The sequence below is a fragment of the Beauveria bassiana genome (assembly GCF_000280675.1).
Source record: "Beauveria bassiana ARSEF 2860 unplaced genomic scaffold BBA_S00031, whole genome shotgun sequence".
Lineage (NCBI taxonomy): Eukaryota > Fungi > Ascomycota > Sordariomycetes > Hypocreales > Cordycipitaceae > Beauveria > Beauveria bassiana.
The window spans coordinates 21,438-38,665 of NW_007930866.1; the positions used below are offsets into that span (position 1 = coordinate 21,438).

The following is a 17,228-nucleotide window of genomic DNA, read 5'->3' on the forward strand; positions in this document are numbered from 1 at the left end:
ACTCGTTCGCAAGCCTACCGGGTATTAAAGCAAAAATAGCAAGCCATGAGTAAGGTCTTTTCGCTGGTGATGATTTATTAGTCGCGACCCACCACTTCCATCATGCACCAGTCGAATGGAACTTGCCTAATAAGCTAGGCTAGTGGGTGCGGCGAATGAACAAGAGCAGCCTGTCATCATGAAAGCTCGGCCTCGTTGTCAGCTCTCAATTTCTGCGCCGTTCACAAGAGACCGCTATCGTACAGCCGTTGACAGGAAAGCAGAGTCAGCAAGTCCAATACAGCCTTCAGCTCGTGTCATGCCATCTGACCGTAATTGGCACTACGCCCTACTTCGAGAATGAAGCTCCGAGTAACCGATCCAACTGCGTGGATCACACTCGCCACTGACAGCTACGCTTTCCAATACCTCAAGCAAGCATGAATATTTCCCCAGACAAGCATCTCTTGAGCCCCGAACGCTTGCATAATATCGACGATGTCGCCGGACGGCCGGTCTCATTTGCCCGACAAGCCGTTTCACAGCAAGAGACCACACAGAAAGACAAGGGCTGGCTGTGTCAACTGCAAAAAGCGCAGAACCAGTGCAATGAAGGCAAGCCCAGCTGCAGTGCTTGTCTGAATAGGAGAGAACACTGCGAGTATCAACAGGCGATGCTTCTGCGGGTCCCACAGCAGCACCCATATCAACAGGAAACACTTTTACGGCGCCGTCAGCAAAGCCCTCCACGACCTCATCCGCTTTCACTTCCGCCGAGTCATCTCGAGGAGTTTCGACGAGAGTTGTTCCCGCTACCAGAGACAACTTCGACCCCGAAACAGCTTCAGCAACAGTCATTGCCTACAGGACCACTGCCGCCCGTTCTCTCACTGCTTCAGCGACTTCACCAGTCCTTCAAAAATCAGAAATTCATAGAGACCCAGAAGCTGAAACAGCTTGCGAATATGTCTGAGTTTGAGAGCGCTGTCTCAGGACATCTCCAGAGTTACCAGCCCCCTGTAGACTGCTTCAACTCGAAACAAGTGGACGCCATATTTGCAAAGCTCAAGGATGCACTATGTGCGTTACTCGACAATCTAATCGGCATACGGAACGTGCGTTCTTTCGACAGCCAAATGCGGTTGCATCCATTTCACATACCGCAATGCTCGGATCTCGAGACCCAAGGGCATTTTTTGCAGCACTTCCAGTTGCACACTAGCACGTCATTCAATGTCGATCCTAGAGACAGGCGAGACTCTGACAGTATTCTCAGAGAGACTACCATTCGCTGCAGCTTTGAATTGACATCTCTCATGAACTGTGTATTGGCATTATCGGCTCTCCACATAAAACAAGGGAAACTTCGGGAGATCCTGCCTTAATATCACAATTGGCTACTGAGTACTCCCGTACCTCAACGACCAGTTTCTAGCCGACGTGGAAGTGGCCGACCCAGATATGTTCCCGCATCTGGTGGTTGCCTCCCTTCTGATGACGGCTATATCATCAGAGCAGTTCAGAGATGAGCATTCGGAGTTCGACCTGTTCATTGTCAATTGAATAAAAATCTGGGGCGGAATTGGTATCATGATGGACCGCATCACAACCCCCCGCCTCGTAGAATGCGGTCTTTCGAAGTTGTTTTACAGACCGCCACTCGACCTCAAAGCCGCTGACGAGCATATTCCTCAAGTGCTCAGACAACCAGTGGATGATTTCCCCGATGCTCAGTACCATGATGTCTACGACGTAACAGTACGCTATCTTGGTACGCTGTATCACAATTTGAAAATGGGACTCAGTCCAATGATGAAGTATCATAACATGGATCACTTTCATCCCGAAACAATTTGTTCAGCTTGCGATGGAGCGGCACTGGAGAGCCCTGGTAATTGTTGCGCATTATGCTGTATTCTTGAAGCCCACGACTCGGGTATGGTGGATGGAGGAGGTCGGTCAAAGATCTATCAAAGATGTGGTTACCTGCCTCGGGCCATCGAAATCGCTTCTCATCCAAGTGCCAATCGCAGCATTGGAGACCGAAGATTTTGATCATATCGGTCGTTTGCTCTTAGCCGATGGATCCTGGGAACATGAATCATCAACACGGGCGTTCAGTCCAGGGGAAATGCTCTCCTTCGATGCTCGCGACACCCACGTTGACGACAGTGGAGGAGCCATCGTAAACCGGGAATTCTGATGTTGTTTTCATTAAGAATGTGCAAGGAGAGTTTGACCTGGCGCGAGCCCTCCCAGGAAGAATTGAATCAACCGAAATGGCCAATACAAAATGCTTTCGCTGCTGCATGATGCCCGAGAACTGTTGTTGCTGCCTCGATAAGAGAACGAAGCAGGCCTAGTTTTCACTTGTTTGTTAGGCAGATAATCTATAGACTTCATGTCTTTCATTTACCGCGGTTTGCTCACCGCGGTTTGCAATGATAGAAAGTGCCTAATTTTAGTTACTATAAATACAGCGGTATAGCAACCGGCCTCGGACGTATGACAATTTGCCATGCAGACCCTAAGTCGCAGCGCGAGTACGACTTCGATTCTGAAGCTTCTCTAAGCAGTCGCGATTGCACAGGCAATGATTCAAAACTCGGTGAAAAAATATATGTTAACAAAGGAAACTCCATTCAATACAAGAGGAATTTTGTTGATTTCTTGGTACACAGCCCACAAAAGAGACTACTTAAAGGAGCTTTAGAAGAAACCGCGCCGGCTTCCGTTCCTCTGATCTATACACAAGCCCGTCTTCTACACCTCTGGTATTATTATAGCAAAGGTCGCTTCTTAGTTCTTCTCCAAATCGGCAAGGATCTTCTCACCCTTCGTTCTGGCGGAAGCCAGATCACCCACCATGTAGAAGGCACCCTCAGGAAGGTTGTCACCCTCGCCAGTCAGGATAGCCTTGAACGAAGCAATAGTGTCCTTGAGGTCAACGAGAACACCCTCAATACCAGTGAAAACCTGCGCGACAGTGAAGGGCTGGCTCAGGAAACGCTGAATCTTACGGGCACGCTCAACGGTAAGCTTATCGGCCTCGGAAAGTTCGTCCATACCCAGAATAGCAATGATATCCTGGAGACCCTTGTATTCCTGGAGGATCTGCTGGACACGAGTGGCGGTGTCGTAGTGTTCCTGCCCAACGATACGGGGGTCGAGCATACGGGAGGTAGAATCGAGAGGGTCGACAGCAGGGTAAATACCCAGCTCGGAGATACCACGGGACAAGACAGTAGTAGCGTCCAAATGGGCGAAGGTAGTGGCAGGGGCGGGATCAGTCAAATCGTCAGCAGGGACGTAAACAGCCTGGACAGAGGTAATAGAGCCCTTCTTGGTGGTGGTAATACGCTCCTGCATACCACCCATGTCGACAGCGAGGGTAGGCTGGTAACCAACAGCGGAGGGAATACGACCAAGCAGGGCGGACACCTCAGAACCGGCCTGGGTGAAACGGAAAATGTTGTCGATGAAGAGCAGCACATCCTGGCCTTCCACATCACGGAAGTACTCGGCAATGGTAAGGCCAGTCAGGGCGACACGGGCACGGGCGCCGGGGGGTTCGTTCATCTGACCGAAAACCAGAGCGACCTTGGACTCGCCGTCGAGCTGAATGACGGAGGTCTCCTGCATTTCGTGGTACAGATCGTTACCCTCACGAGTACGCTCACCGACACCAGTGAAGACAGAGTAACCACCGTGAGCCTTGGCGATGTTGTTGATGAGCTCCTGAATGAAGACAGTCTTGCCGACACCAGCACCACCGAACAGACCAATCTTACCACCACGGGCGTAGGGGGCGAGCAGATCGACGACCTTGATACCGGTGATCAGAATCTCAGCGGAAGTCGACTGGTCGGTAAACTCCGGAGGCTCAGTGTGGATAGGCAGGAACTTGTCAGTCTTAATAGGACCACGCTCGTCAATGGGGTCACCAGTGACGTTGATGATACGACCGAGAGTGGCAGGGCCGACGGGAATGGTGATGGGGGCACCGGTGTCAGCAGCCTTGGCGCCACGTACGAGACCCTCCGTACCTGGATTAGCTAGATTAGCACAAGCTTATGCCATAGGAAGATGTTAAAACGACGTACCATCCATGGCAATGCAGCGAACGACATTCTCACCCAAGTGTTGCTAAACATCATTATTAGCGGCAGGCTCCGTCAACTCCTCGATTCTATTAACGTACAGCGACCTCCAAAACGAGCTTCTGACCGTTGTTCTGTGTTTCCAGAGCGTTCAGAATAGGGGGAAGCTTGGCGGTGTCGAACTTGACTGTACAAAAGATTAGTATTTATAGATTCGCATCGGCGAGAGTGCAGTTGCAGTTCATCGCTGTCGGATTTCGAGACTGACCGTCAACGACGGCACCAATGACCTGTTTGTGGTTAGCCGTGGCTAGCTCGGAGCCTCGTTTTCGCGTGCATCAAGAGTTCTCACCTGGTAAATCTTGCCATCACCAACACCAGCAGTGCTCGCGAACCTGCTGTTTAGGGGGAATCGGATGGAAGCAGGTCGGATGGCGCGACGAGAAGCCGCCGTCGCGAAGGACGGGCGGGCAGCGCGGGCGAAGGAGGAAATGCCGCTACACGAGGAGGTCAGTCAGCTTGGTCGTCCCAATTGGCGCAACGGACGCGAGTGGACAGTGAAATGACGCTTCAATGGCCTTGAACGTACCTCTTGAACATCTTGCCAGATGACAGAGAGCGATCAGTGATGGGAGTGGAGAGAGATTGGTTGAACCTGGGGATAACTTTTGCGAGTGAGCAGTTTTGCTCCGGAACTGAGGACTTCGTCGGTTAGAGCTTTCTTACAAGTCACGTGCTACGCTAACCTGAAATTGTGTGCAGCGCTCCTTACAGTGCCAAAAAGTTCCGGGAAATCCCTCTGTAGAAACGAACACGATTTGACCAATTAAACTTATTTGCTGTTCGACAGACAGTTGAGCTATTAGTTTTACTATGCAGTAAAGCGTATTAAAGCGTGTTTATGAGTTTCTGGCTACATTTCTATGCAGCGCGCAGTTTGAGGACCAAGTCAAGATACATGTTATTTGTAGAAGTTTCGCCAGATTCGAAGTACACAGTGCGATTCCGAGAATCTCGGCGAATTTAGGGAGTTCCGATCATAATACCTTTGACCACGCTGCAACTCCCTTTATCCTGTGGTGCCTGAGGAATCTCTCTCCTGACAGCTAGCGCTAGCGCCCCTTGCCGAAAACCGAATGATATTAAAGGTATTATTTTCTCAATTGGCCGTGGCTGACCCGAATCTCTCGACTCGATTTGTTGAAAAAGCGGCCTCGACGCCCCTTCTCGGGCTGCGAAACCATTCTGGAATTAAATGAAGCTCAGTATCGATTATCAGAGGGCACCGGCATCCTCGCGCGCCAGAACCTGCAACAATTAGCACCATTCTCGTCGCCCACGTCTAATACGGCATGAACTTGAACTTACTATTGCCGTTCTGGTCGGAATGTAGACCTGCGTCCAGTTCTTTCGACCGTTCCATTCCATTGGAGTAGTGAAGAAGCGAATATCCTCGTCAATTCTGCTGTGACCACCAACATCTTTGCCGTCAGTCTGTAGGACAACCTTGTACGTGCCGGCTTCGTCGACACCAATTCGATAGTCGCTGAAGCTCTGATTCGGATGGAAATTGAACACGAAGACAAGACCAGCTCGTTCAAATACAATGACCTTGTCTCCTTCGTGCTTCAGGGAAATGTATGCCTGAGGCGCATGGAGCCATCCGTACTGTGATTCACAATTGTTCATCAGGCCATCAAATTTGTTCAAAAATTGATACCGCAGCAGATGATCTTCGGTGAGATTGAGCTGACGCCGAGCGTACCAGAATGAGTTTTGATTTCCCTCGCGAGGAAAGTCAAGCCACTCTGGATGACCGAATTCGTTGCCTTCAAAGTTCAGATAACCTTCGCCACCCAAGCTATGCGTGAGCAGCCGAATCAACTTGTGTAGAGCTATTCCGCGATCGATAACCGGAGTCAATGGCGACAGAGTAGACATGTTTGTATACATCTCGGCGTCGCAAAGATGCATCATCAATGTCTTGTCACCGACAAGACTGCCTCGTGTTAGTCACGCAGACTATAAGAAATGTGGCGACCACTCACGCTTGATCATGACTCTCGCAGTATGCAATAGTCTTTTCACCATGTCGTCGATTTGTTAAAGTGAAGCAAATGTTTGCCATGTCCCACTGCTCGTCTTGTACTTCCTTCAGGATCTTGATCCACATATCCGGAATTGCCATGGCCAGACGATAATCGAAGCCTACACCGCCAAGCCCTACTGGGACACAAAGAGCAGGCATTCCAGATACATCTTCAGCAATAGTGATACAGTCTGGATAGAAGGAGTGAAGCATCTGATTGGCAAGCATCATGTAGACGACAGCCTCTTCATCGACATCCTCTCCAAAATACTCATGGTAGCCTCCCGAGAAACCGCTGCCATGTGTTAGCTTACTGACGAGTAGAGAGAGGGTAGTACTCACGCCCCGATACCATGATGGGTGTATAGCATACTGGTGACCCCGTCGAAGCGGAAACCATCAAAGTGATACTCGTCCATCCAGAAGCGAAGGTTGCTCAGCAGAAAGCGCATGACCTCGTGGTGCCCATAGTTGAAAAGCCGACTGTCCCATTGATCGTGATTACCTTTACTGCCACCGTGAAAGTATTGATGATCGGTTCCGTCAAAGTTGTTGAGGCCATCCAGAACGTTCTTCGACGCATGACTATGCACAACGTCTAGGAGAACCACGATACCCATGCCGTGCGCCGTGTCAATGAGCTCCTTGAGATCCTCAGGGGGACCATAGCGACTGCTAGCCGCAAAGAAATTGTTTATTTGATATCCAAAACTGGCATAGTAAGCATGTTCCATGACGGCCATGAGCTGTATGACATTGTAACCAAGATGCTTGATTCTGGGCAGCATATGACGGGTAAACTCTTTATAAGTAGCAACTCGTTGCTCGGGTGTTGAAATTCCAACGTGAGCTTCATATACACGAGCACTGTCAGGCTTCTTCGGACGTGGATGCTTAAACTGGTACATCTCCGATGCGGGCGGGTTCCAAAAGCGAGCATCATAAACAGGCGACACGCTCAAATCTTGCGTGACATATTTGATCCAGGCGGGAATCCTGTCTACTCGTTCACCGGTTGGCAGAACCAAGGATATCTTGAGCTATTGTCAGTATTGCGTTCAAATATGTGTGGCAGTATTGGCCAACAAACCTTGACTTTGGAGTTATGTGGAATAGCAGGCTGACCAGCATTGGAGGGCACAACGATTGTGAAGGAACCCTCTGCATCCTTCGCCATCGGATGCGAGGTTTGGTTCCATTCATCTATCTCTCATGTCAGCTTGTGGGCTCGCGATCTTGTTTATCAGCTACAACTGACTGAATTCACCAATCAAGTATGCTTTGACGGCATTTGGTGCCCACTCTCTATATCGAATATCACCGTTAGAGAAGACGTTGAAACCAAATTTGTCGATCCCCTAAAAGTAAATAAGTCATCATTCTCAGTGTAGAATCGGCTGGTTAAACGACGTACCTTGGTGTAGCTATCCATGCCACCTTCTGAATCATTTATCTTCTTGATTCGGTCCTGCGTTTTGCTGAAACGGCGCCTGAGAGCATCGCTGAAAGGCTCTAGCCATGGATCCAACTTGATCACGCCTATGGAATGTTAGCGTAGTAAATCTCGAGATTGGTAGCCACGGACCGGTGCCATCAGTCGGCATGTCGGAAATTCCTGCGGTAGCTGGCATGATATCTGCAAGGCAAGCTCTGGTTAGCTACTCTCGATGACGCGGGGTAGGTAGCAACAGTAGCAGTCGCGATCAACAGTCGGCGGTGCGGACGCAGCAGTATTTCTCAATCAAAATTCCGAGTTCGCAAGATTGGCCGATATATAGACGACTATGGTGAGAAATCTAAATGAGCCACTTTGTGTTTTTTTTTCTCTTGGAAGGGTGAAGAAACAAGATTCTGGCAGAGGGGCAATTTCTCTCCTTGGTCGTGGCGCTGAGAAGACGGCCAGCGCTAGTCTAGGTACCTAGCTTTCACCTAGGCGACTGGTACTAGCAGGGCGCAGTTACCCACACGCCACAGGGCCACAGCAGAAAGCATCGACGTTACAATTCAATCGCTCAACAAATCCCCCCCCCCCCGTAGACAGTGTCTAGCCAGCTTAGGTAGCCTGTGGCCTATCGTGGCGAGTTTGCCGTCTATCTACGGATCCGTAGGGGCTACCTATGTCAGAAAATACCCCCCTCCCGCCTAGGTAGGTAATTATCAGCAACAAAAACGGTTGTGTTAGCGCCCCAGCTCTATTGTACCTAGGTATGTAGCAAAAACCCGCCAAAAATCCCCCCGCATTCTATTTCCACCGAGTGAGCTCGGAGCTCTCGACGGATGCGAGATCGGCGTCACCGCTGGCAAACCTCCCAATGTCAACACCAGGCAGAACCTATCCGCCAACGTGTTGGCGCCACAAACCAGGAGTTTGACCAACTGCCTCCCCTCAAACGATGACCCGAGCCCGCCTTTGACCCGAATAATTCAAGACATCGCTACGACGTTGCTTGGCGCACCTGACCACCCGTGACGCCATCGGCAACCACCGCATCCCACACCGTTAGACCGCCCAACCGGCTGCCATCCGTAAATCGATCGAACTTGGGTCAAGTACTCCAATATCATCCTCGAGTACACAATAGAATGCTTCGACCCCCTCAAACAGTATATTCGGTAGCCCTGGGCTGCCGGCGTCCTCGGCGACTGGCGTCGTACTCGGGCTGCGCCCGTTGCCTGTCGACCAGTGGCCCGGCCCTTGTTAGCAGACAAGCAGATATGAACTCTGGCTTTACCGGCACTTATGATCCTACGGAGATGTCTGGTCGCGGGCCCATGTTTAACAAACGACGATTTGGTGTGCCACAGTTTTATCCCCGAGACCTGAAAAGGCGGGTAGACGACTACGTTGTCGGCCAGGACCGGGCAAAGAAGACAATATGCTCCACCATATTCAATCACTATCAGAATCTGCGCCGAAGATATCAGCACATGCATGAGGAGGAAAATTTACGCGAAAAATCTATGCGACAGCGGTTCGCCCGTGATCGAGAGCTGCACCAGAAGCGTCGTGAAGCTCACCCTGTTGATGGTACGGCAGTCAAATACTCCACGTGGGACAGTTGATTCTAACGGACATAGACGAGTTTCCTGGACATACAGAATCTGTTCGAGAGCTTTACGAAAGCGACAAGTATGAAGCTCCGTCGCTAGATCACTTATACATCACCGAGGACCAAGCGTCCGGCGACCCTGTCAAAATCGACAAGAGCAACCTGCTCTTGATAGGACCTACTGGTGTGGGGAAAACATACATCCTAGAGTATGTATTCACATTTTATGAGTTGGGTTGAAAGCTGACAAGGACAGAACTCTAAGCAAGAAACTTCAAGTCCCCTTTTCCATCTGTGATTGCAACTCTCTAACGCAGGCTGGTTACATTGGTCAAGATGTTGAAACATGTGTGGAGAGGCTTCTTATAGAGGCAAATTACGACGTCAAAGCTACAGAGTACGGCATTATTGTATTGGACGAATTCGACAAGCTTGCCAGGCGAGAAACTTCTACAGGACGAGATGTGGGTGGCGAAGGTGTCCAGCAAGCCTTACTGAAGCTTGTAGAAGGCGCCAAAGTCACCATCAATGTCAAGGATAACCGATCCTCTCGATCTGCGCCGCCGATTACAACAAATTACACTGCGGGCGGCTCATCTAGCAGCACAGCTCAGGCTGCACCCCCGGCCGCCAAACTGGACCAGTACACCATCGACACTACCAACATTCTTTTCGTTTTCTGCGGCGCTTTTGTTGGACTAGATAAGAGCGTCATTCAGAGGGTTGCCAAACCCACTATGGGATTTGGCGGCGAAATTAAGGGGCGCACCACGCTCTCTGGTGAGCAACAGGCTCTACCTTCTGGACTTTACAGACACTTGGCCCACCATGACTCTACTTCGAAGTTTACGCCGATGGATCTTGCTACCCCTGCTGACTTGCAAAAATTCGGTTTCATTCCTGAGTTGATTGGACGACTGCACAACATCTGCGCTCTGAGCCCACTATCAATGGAAGATCTTTATCGAATTTTGACGGAGCCGCGCAACAGTCTTGTAGCGCAGTACACAGCACTTTTTGAAACATATCCGTCCCGCCTATACTTCACAGAAAAGGCACTCTATGCTATTGCCAACAGAGCATCGCATTCTGGCACAGGAGCCCGTGGGCTGAAGATGGAAATGGAGCGGATCCTGGGCGAACCCATGTTTGATGCGCCTATGCCTTATGTACTCATTACTGAAGGCTGCGTCAACGGCACAGAAAAGGCGGGTTACTGGGCCAAGGATGGGCGGTTCGAAGTGGATAGACGAATGGAAGAAGAGCAGCTCAATCGCAGTGCTGAGCCCATGGCCACCCTCGAACACCCACGAGAAGCCGGGCAAAGTGGTGGTTGAGACTATGCTGCTCAATTGGAGAGATCTGGATATACAAGGCATGGCCAGCCAATCTGTATATAGCGATGGCTACAAGTATCACTTTTGAATCCTTGAAAATGAGTTGTGTATTGGAAACAAGTGCTTCTTTTGATTCTGTCATTGTAATACAGTATTTACACCTCCCTCGACGGCTTCGCTCGACAATCCGCCAACAGATCTCCAAACGCTCCAGGCCCATGTTACACGCGAGAAAGATTATCGAGATTCCCACGACCTACAGATTCTTCTATGACAAAAAGAAAAATGATAGAGTGCGGCCTGCATATTTAATGAGTTCGTTTTAGTTGCCCTTGGGAGGAGACTGGACGACACCCTTGCCAGTGTAACCTTCCGAAGAGATACCAGTAATGGGGTTGGCGGTTTGGTTCTGCACAAGCTGTTAGTATATACGCTGTGAGGTGGAACAGCGCCCCTACAGGCGGGATGACATACGAGGAGGAATTCGTTGGACTCTTCCTGGTACTCCTTGGTCATGGTATAAGGAGCGGGCTTAGCTGCGAGGCGGATCGCAGCGAAGATGGCAATTGAGGCGCCAACACCGAGAGCGACGCCCCAGGCGATGCGGGCGTTGGTGCCGGGGGGGTCGGTGGCGCGGGGTCCATGGGGACCAAAGGCAATCCAGTAGGCTGTTGAGAGGGTTTGAGTTAGTTTTGGTCTGTTCAGATCGTAAAGTGTTGATGCAACACTAGCGCGCGCTGGACACCATCAAATCAACAGCCAATTGCCCGAATAGGCAACTATGCATGTATTATTCGAACAATATCAACCACCTGACATATTCCTCACGGCTTCTGAGCTAAAAGCGAAGTATTGCGAAGCGAATTGTTCATCGCGGTCGTCGTCGTTATTGGCGAACCCGTGGCTGGCGGCGTTTCGGCAGGTTGCTAAGCTCGGCAACCCGGGAGGTATTTTCAGGGAACCACAGGTAACATAGCTACAGCAGGAAGAGGACAGAAAAAGAGTACAACGCACCGGCCTTTTTCTCCTGAAGGGTCAGCTCAGACCAGCTACCCTTCATGCGATCACGGAGAGCCATCCACAGGTCGGCCTGCTCCTGAAGGGGCATGCCCTCCCATCTCTTCTCAATGTTCTTGAGCGTCGGGTTGGAAAGGGCCTGGGTGGAATAGGCACGGGGCGCGGCCCGGCGCAGCACATTCGTGGCTTGCGTGCGAAGCATTATGTCGAAGAAATGATAGGTCGATTATGAAGCCGAAATCGATGCAATTGGCGCGTTGGCCGTCGTGAGAGGTCGTCTTTCGGGATGAGCACGCGAAACTTGACTGAACTTGTCGAGAGGGCAATCCTAGTTATGACTTGCGATTTCTCACTCCCAGAAGAAGCTTCGCTCCACGGATGACTAAGGAAGCTGGGCTGATGCTGTCACGTGACGCGTGATGCAGAATCATGCGATGTCTCATTGGCCAATTGGTCTCGAGCTCGAACTGGCGTCACATTCATTCAGGCAGGACGAAGGCCAGTTCAGATCTTACGAGGTGGAATGTTCGTTCTATTTCAGCTATGGCCGCATCTAGCTGCAATTATAGTTTTATGATGAACTCTGCATTGGTTTCACTCCAATGACCTTCTGTGGCAAGGTGGCTATGGTCTGTCCTCGGGGAATGACGGGACCGTGTCCCAGATGAGCTCACGTATTGTGGCACCACTTTGTAACTACAGCCGCAAAATAATTCTGCTAGGGACTCAGTTTTCTGCTTCTTTCTGATCTGGAACCATGGGCCGCAAAGCACCTAAGTGTGATCTTTTAATGATAACAAAGAGTATGAATGCCAAACGCGACGCCACCACCTAGCCTTCACTCGGTGTTGAAGAATGCACCACTTAAGAGAACGCACAACATTACTAGCAGAAGCTGTGTAGTGCATACGCGCATCCGCAGGCTCAGCTTCTTCCATCTCTACGATACGGAAGGGCTTGGATATTTATCAACCTAAATGTTAGGCCAAATTGTGGCTCGGGGGTGGCCAAATGTGGAGTCGTACTGTGGCGTTGGCTCTGATTCTGCGCACTGGCACGGTAAACACCACGAGCACTTTATTACAGCACCACTAATTGTAGGAAATTCTGAAAATAATAAAAATAACATTGTCGCGTTCTCTGATCAATTCTCTATTATTTGGAGGAATCTTTCTCAACCAGGAACTTACCTGGTCCTGGAGGTCCTGCCACGCATCGTGCATCTGTTGTGTATTCCGATTGAATTCAAATTCGGCGTTCGCGCTTGGCTCAGCCACAATTTGGTCAAGCCCAACATCCCGACACGGAAGCATCGTAGTTACGCTGCTGAGGTCGAATTTCACACAAGAAAGGCGACCCAACATCAGCCGGATTCAATGTTGACGGTTCTGCTGCCATAAACAGGGAGCACGATGCTAGTTACGGCCTTTAGCTCGCCCCAAGGCTGGTCGCCGAACAAGCGACAATCCCATTCGACATGCCGCGGGTGTTTGCCACACCGATGCAAGCTCCGGTTTAGAGGTCGACATATAAGACCAATACTCCTGGGCCAGAGTCGTTACAAAGAGCAAGGGGGCTGCAGAGTGAGCTACAAATAAACATACACTACAGGCACTGCCATCAGCAGTGAAGGCAACATGACAGGGTGAGATGTTGTGCATTGTTAAGTCGCAACGAGGTTGTCGAAAGGGCAAACTGTCCCCTTCACAAGTTGGCAAAAGCGGAGTATCGCAGCTTAACATTGCGTGTTGGTTTTTGGAACTTCACTCGTCTTCTAACAATGGCATGGGAACGCAGGCGGGTGGGGCGCGACGACTGAGTAAATGCCTACCCAAAGTCATGTAACTGAGCTTTGAGTGCCACGAGATGGTGGACCGAGACAACCGTCAACCAACACACCAGGTCAGTTACCTTTAGGGGAAGCCCAGAGAATAAACCTTTTGTTGGACGCAAAATGTGGCCGCTTTTCACGCCCCCCTTGCACCTTTAACTCCCGCTCTCAGCTCAAGTCGCATTATCCCTGGGCACCATGGCATAGTCAACAAGATTGAGAAAGAATCCCTCGTGGTTTGCGTAGTCACTGCTCGGCTGTCAGTGGAACATTTTCTGTTTACCCGAACGACCGGCTGGCCTTTCAAGAAAATTCAAGCATTTTTTCTAGGTCGCCGCATTAGGCTCTGGGATGACAGTGCGGTATCTGTGCAATTCTGTGGCTGCGGTCTATCCCTCATTTGTGGTCTCGAGGTCTCTATTCTTTTCCATAAGTCTCTTCGGGTCTTTTTGTATATGGACTGTCGCCAAGGTTGCCCATAGCTTTTCTGGTCATCCTGCCTGTGTCATCCTCCAATTGGACTAAAATACCTTAGTACTGATAACAAATGCGAGGCCGCAATCGCAGTTGTCGTACGGCTCCTTGGTGGGCCCATCTGTCAATTACGCCGTGGGGCTACCCGCGGACTTTCCGGAGCCCACGGATTCTCCCTCATACACATCCACCTTTCCCTCATACACCTCCTCGAATCCGCGCCCAAAAAAAAAGTATTGACCGTATCTGTTTCCATTGTGGCAGTGAGAGAATCCATAGGGCAACATGGGGCGTCAGCCAAGACAGCGGCCCATCTCATGCAAGCTCTGCAGGCAGCGCAAACTGCGGTGCAGCCGCATCTTCCCCTGCTCTAATTGTACATGTCGTGGTATCACTTGTGAACATGATGGGCCTGGAACGGCGCAAGCGTCGGCGCCAAGATCGGGCCTCGCGCCTAATTACAGTGCCAACGCTCCCGTCGCCGTACCCGAGCAGGATGACACAGACCTGCGAATGACTGAAGGCGAGCAGTCGGTCGCGCCACCAGATGTGCCAAATGCCGAGCTGCTGGCGCGCCTCGAAAAGCTTGAGGCCCTTATCGCTGCTCAGAACAAAGAGGGCATGCTGAGTAAACCAGAGCCGACGAGCTATTCAGGAGCTCTGCCGCCAAATCAGTCCTCTGCTGTGGCGTCGCCAATGTCGCCACAACTTCAAAAGTTGACCGACGATGCGCTGTGGCTCGAAAGATCGTTTACAGGCCAATCTATGTTGGTATGTGTGTGACGCAATGGTTTCCGCTAGCCTCAAACTTGCATCCGCGGGTGTCATTGCTACTACGTGAGACAAGCTCTGGCACTCTGGCTTACACTAACGGTCTGTGTCTTGAACAGGAACCTCTTTGTGATCCAATATCTTTTCGCACTTGCCCAGTGCGCCGTATTGTCAAGCAGGGCAATTTCGTACTGCAAAGTGACCCTTCTGCACCTGCGTTTGGTTCGGGAGAGGTGACCAGATGTATATGGCTGCCCCGCCGCGACGAAGCTCGCATCATCGCGCACAAGTACATATCCGATGTCAACCACTTCCATCATGTGGTACACGTACCGACGTTGATGGACACTATCGAGCAGATATACGATTGCATTGACAGCAATACGACACTGGACATCGGGTTAATGACGCTTCTCCTCAGTATGTGCGCTGCCTCGACATATACGTGGTCGCCTCAAGACGATGCGCGACTTCTCTACGGAACTGTGGAAGAGGCCAGAGCTCAGGCGCTGTGGTGGGTGAAAGCTGCGCTCGATGTTATGGACCACGCGCAGCGTATTGCGCACTCCTCTTTGGAATGTATTCACGGCATGGTCATCCTTTTTTATGTCTTTTGCAACATTGAAGGCCTCTCACCACGCGCAAGGAGTCTCAACGCCCGCTCCATAACCATGGCCCGAGAACTGTCACTACACCGAGTTGATGCTCCCAGTAACCGCGAAATGTCCAGCACGGGCAGTCTCCGGGTCGAGATGTACAGAAGGACATGGTGGTTTCTTGTTGCCACTGACTGGTATGTATTCGCAGTCATGGTCTCCCGCCGTGGAACTAGCTAATGCTTCGCAGGATGGTCACACAGTTTGCCTTCCCTCAGGAAGGGTCATTCACTATTCATCCATTTCATATGATGGTACGCAAGCCATCCAACGTGAATGATGATGACATTGTTGATAGTCAACCTGTTATCGGACGCCCATTGACAGAACCAACGGATGCATCTGCCTTGATCTATCGCATTCGTCTGGCTGAGCTTTGCCAGAATATGCTTGATAAAGATCGCACATATGCCTTTCAGGCACAACCGGTCGATCACAAATTTGTCATGGAGATGGATGCCAAATTTAGGGTGTACCTGCGAGAACTGCCTGACTTCTTCTCCATGGACAGCACAAATATGCACACTCTCTCTCCGTCGGATCCTCGCCGTGACCCGAAAATCACGATTCAGCGCTACACGCTAAATCTTCTCATATACAGACACCTCTGCAAGCTGCATTTACCATTTCTCGCAAGAGGTTCTGTGGAGCAAGCGTACTCGTATTCATATCAAGCTTGCATGGCAGCTGCCAGGATGATCGTTCAGACCGAGAAGCACCTGAAACTTGAAGACCTCCCGTTTTCCAGCACGCGATTGAGGTCCGTTATTATCCTTCGAAGCGTGTTCCTCGCCAGTATTGCCCTCGTTCTCAATGCTTGCATTGGTAGGCAGACAGAAGAGACTCCTGCCAATGACTCGCATCTTGTTGAGGCTTGGCGTATCATGGATGATGCTAAAGATCAGTCGCCTGTGGGAGCAAAGCTTCTTGATTTGTCTGTTCAAGTCTTGAAGCGACATATGCCGAATCATCCGGCTCTCAAGATGTTTACAGCGCTACCCGCCACGATGCCAATGACACCCGACTCTGCAGGGCGAGAGGAGCAGCGCCGGAATATGCCGTTTCAAGGCTTCGTTCCTGAGCCCGAAGCATCATATATGGATCAGCAATGGCAAGCATTGGAAGGTCGTATGGACCTCAACACCATCGATTTCGATAAGCTGTTCTATGGACTGGAAGCGCCCTTCATCTAGTCGGACCAAACGATCATGTTCTTGTGTGAGATACTGTGTGCACTGGAATTACGCACAGCACAGACGCGCGTTATCTCATGACTACGACTGTTCATGCGTCGTGGTAGTCAATAATTACAAAAATGTATACTGTACACTTTATAGTGTGTGCAGGCATGCGCTCCTAGTACAAGTAGCCACCTGCCCTACAAGTCACCGCATAGTTTACCTAGGCACATGCCAACGAGTATTATGAAGGCTTTGCAGCTCGTGCTTTGGTTTCATCGGCTTTGGCATCCGCTCTGAATGAAGCATGTTAAAATCGTGAGTAGATGGGGTCCATCATGTAATTGCTTACCCATTAGAGTCGGTTGTTTGCGCTGTAACATGTACAGTTTTCTGTGGCTCCTTTGGCGTCAACATGGGCTGGAAGGTGTAGAAGCCTATGAAGTTGAATTAGCACAATTTTCACTGGAACTGGAAGTGACACCACAATAAAACGCACCACCAGCGACACCGCAGAAGACGGCCAATGCCAGGGGCAATGCTCTTTCCAAAGCACCACCCATTGTCAATCGAACTTCGATAGATTATGCTGTGAAGGTAAGAATGTAGCCAAGCAGGCGAACAGCATCGGGTTGTGAGAGGTCCAGGGTGGCCGAAGAGGGTGCTGGCCTTGCTTTCTTTGGCGCTAGCAAACCCCCCCACCAGCGCAACACCTTGCTTTAAATGGCCACTGACGCAAGACGCGT

The 17,228-nt window shown here is 50.6% G+C and overlaps 7 protein-coding genes across 7 annotated transcripts; 3 read left to right on the forward strand and 4 right to left on the reverse strand.

The window, feature by feature from the left end:
- Nucleotides 1-419: 419 nt before the first annotated feature.
- Nucleotides 420-1,364, forward strand: BBA_08091 (uncharacterized protein; the record flags this gene model as incomplete). Its single annotated transcript, XM_008603188.1, has 1 exon — nt 420-1,364. One exon carries the CDS (start codon nt 420-422, stop codon nt 1,362-1,364), a length of 945 nt encoding a protein of 314 aa, XP_008601410.1.
- A 1,414-nt stretch (nt 1,365-2,778) lies between these two features.
- Nucleotides 2,779-4,679, reverse strand: BBA_08092 (ATP synthase beta chain; the record flags this gene model as incomplete). The annotated part of the gene is made up of 6 exons (XM_008603189.1): nt 2,779-4,025; nt 4,083-4,125; nt 4,181-4,266; nt 4,348-4,369; nt 4,432-4,576; nt 4,669-4,679. 6 exons carry the CDS (start codon nt 4,677-4,679, stop codon nt 2,779-2,781), a joined length of 1,554 nt encoding a protein of 517 aa, XP_008601411.1.
- Nucleotides 4,680-5,354: 675 nt separating this feature from the next.
- On the reverse strand, nt 5,355-7,799 carry BBA_08093 (glycoside hydrolase family 13; the record flags this gene model as incomplete). The annotated part of the gene is made up of 8 exons (XM_008603190.1): nt 5,355-5,387; nt 5,448-6,078; nt 6,128-6,463; nt 6,511-7,202; nt 7,259-7,371; nt 7,427-7,526; nt 7,583-7,707; nt 7,754-7,799. 8 exons carry the CDS (start codon nt 7,797-7,799, stop codon nt 5,355-5,357), a joined length of 2,076 nt encoding a protein of 691 aa, XP_008601412.1.
- Nucleotides 7,800-8,883: 1,084 nt separating this feature from the next.
- Nucleotides 8,884-10,555, forward strand: BBA_08094 (ATP-dependent Clp protease; the record flags this gene model as incomplete). Its single annotated transcript, XM_008603191.1, has 3 exons — nt 8,884-9,196; nt 9,247-9,427; nt 9,475-10,555. 3 exons carry the CDS (start codon nt 8,884-8,886, stop codon nt 10,553-10,555), a joined length of 1,575 nt encoding a protein of 524 aa, XP_008601413.1.
- A 322-nt stretch (nt 10,556-10,877) lies between these two features.
- Nucleotides 10,878-11,774, reverse strand: BBA_08095 (cytochrome c oxidase polypeptide V; the record flags this gene model as incomplete). Its single annotated transcript, XM_008603192.1, has 3 exons — nt 10,878-10,964; nt 11,030-11,223; nt 11,570-11,774. 3 exons carry the CDS (start codon nt 11,772-11,774, stop codon nt 10,878-10,880), a joined length of 486 nt encoding a protein of 161 aa, XP_008601414.1.
- Nucleotides 11,775-14,162: 2,388 nt separating this feature from the next.
- Nucleotides 14,163-16,497, forward strand: BBA_08096 (Putative Zn(II)2Cys6 transcription factor; the record flags this gene model as incomplete). The annotated part of the gene is made up of 3 exons (XM_008603193.1): nt 14,163-14,648; nt 14,768-15,441; nt 15,495-16,497. 3 exons carry the CDS (start codon nt 14,163-14,165, stop codon nt 16,495-16,497), a joined length of 2,163 nt encoding a protein of 720 aa, XP_008601415.1.
- A 229-nt stretch (nt 16,498-16,726) lies between these two features.
- Nucleotides 16,727-17,045, reverse strand: BBA_08097 (uncharacterized protein; the record flags this gene model as incomplete). The annotated part of the gene is made up of 3 exons (XM_008603194.1): nt 16,727-16,778; nt 16,835-16,919; nt 16,982-17,045. 3 exons carry the CDS (start codon nt 17,043-17,045, stop codon nt 16,727-16,729), a joined length of 201 nt encoding a protein of 66 aa, XP_008601416.1.
- Nucleotides 17,046-17,228: the final 183 nt, after the last annotated feature.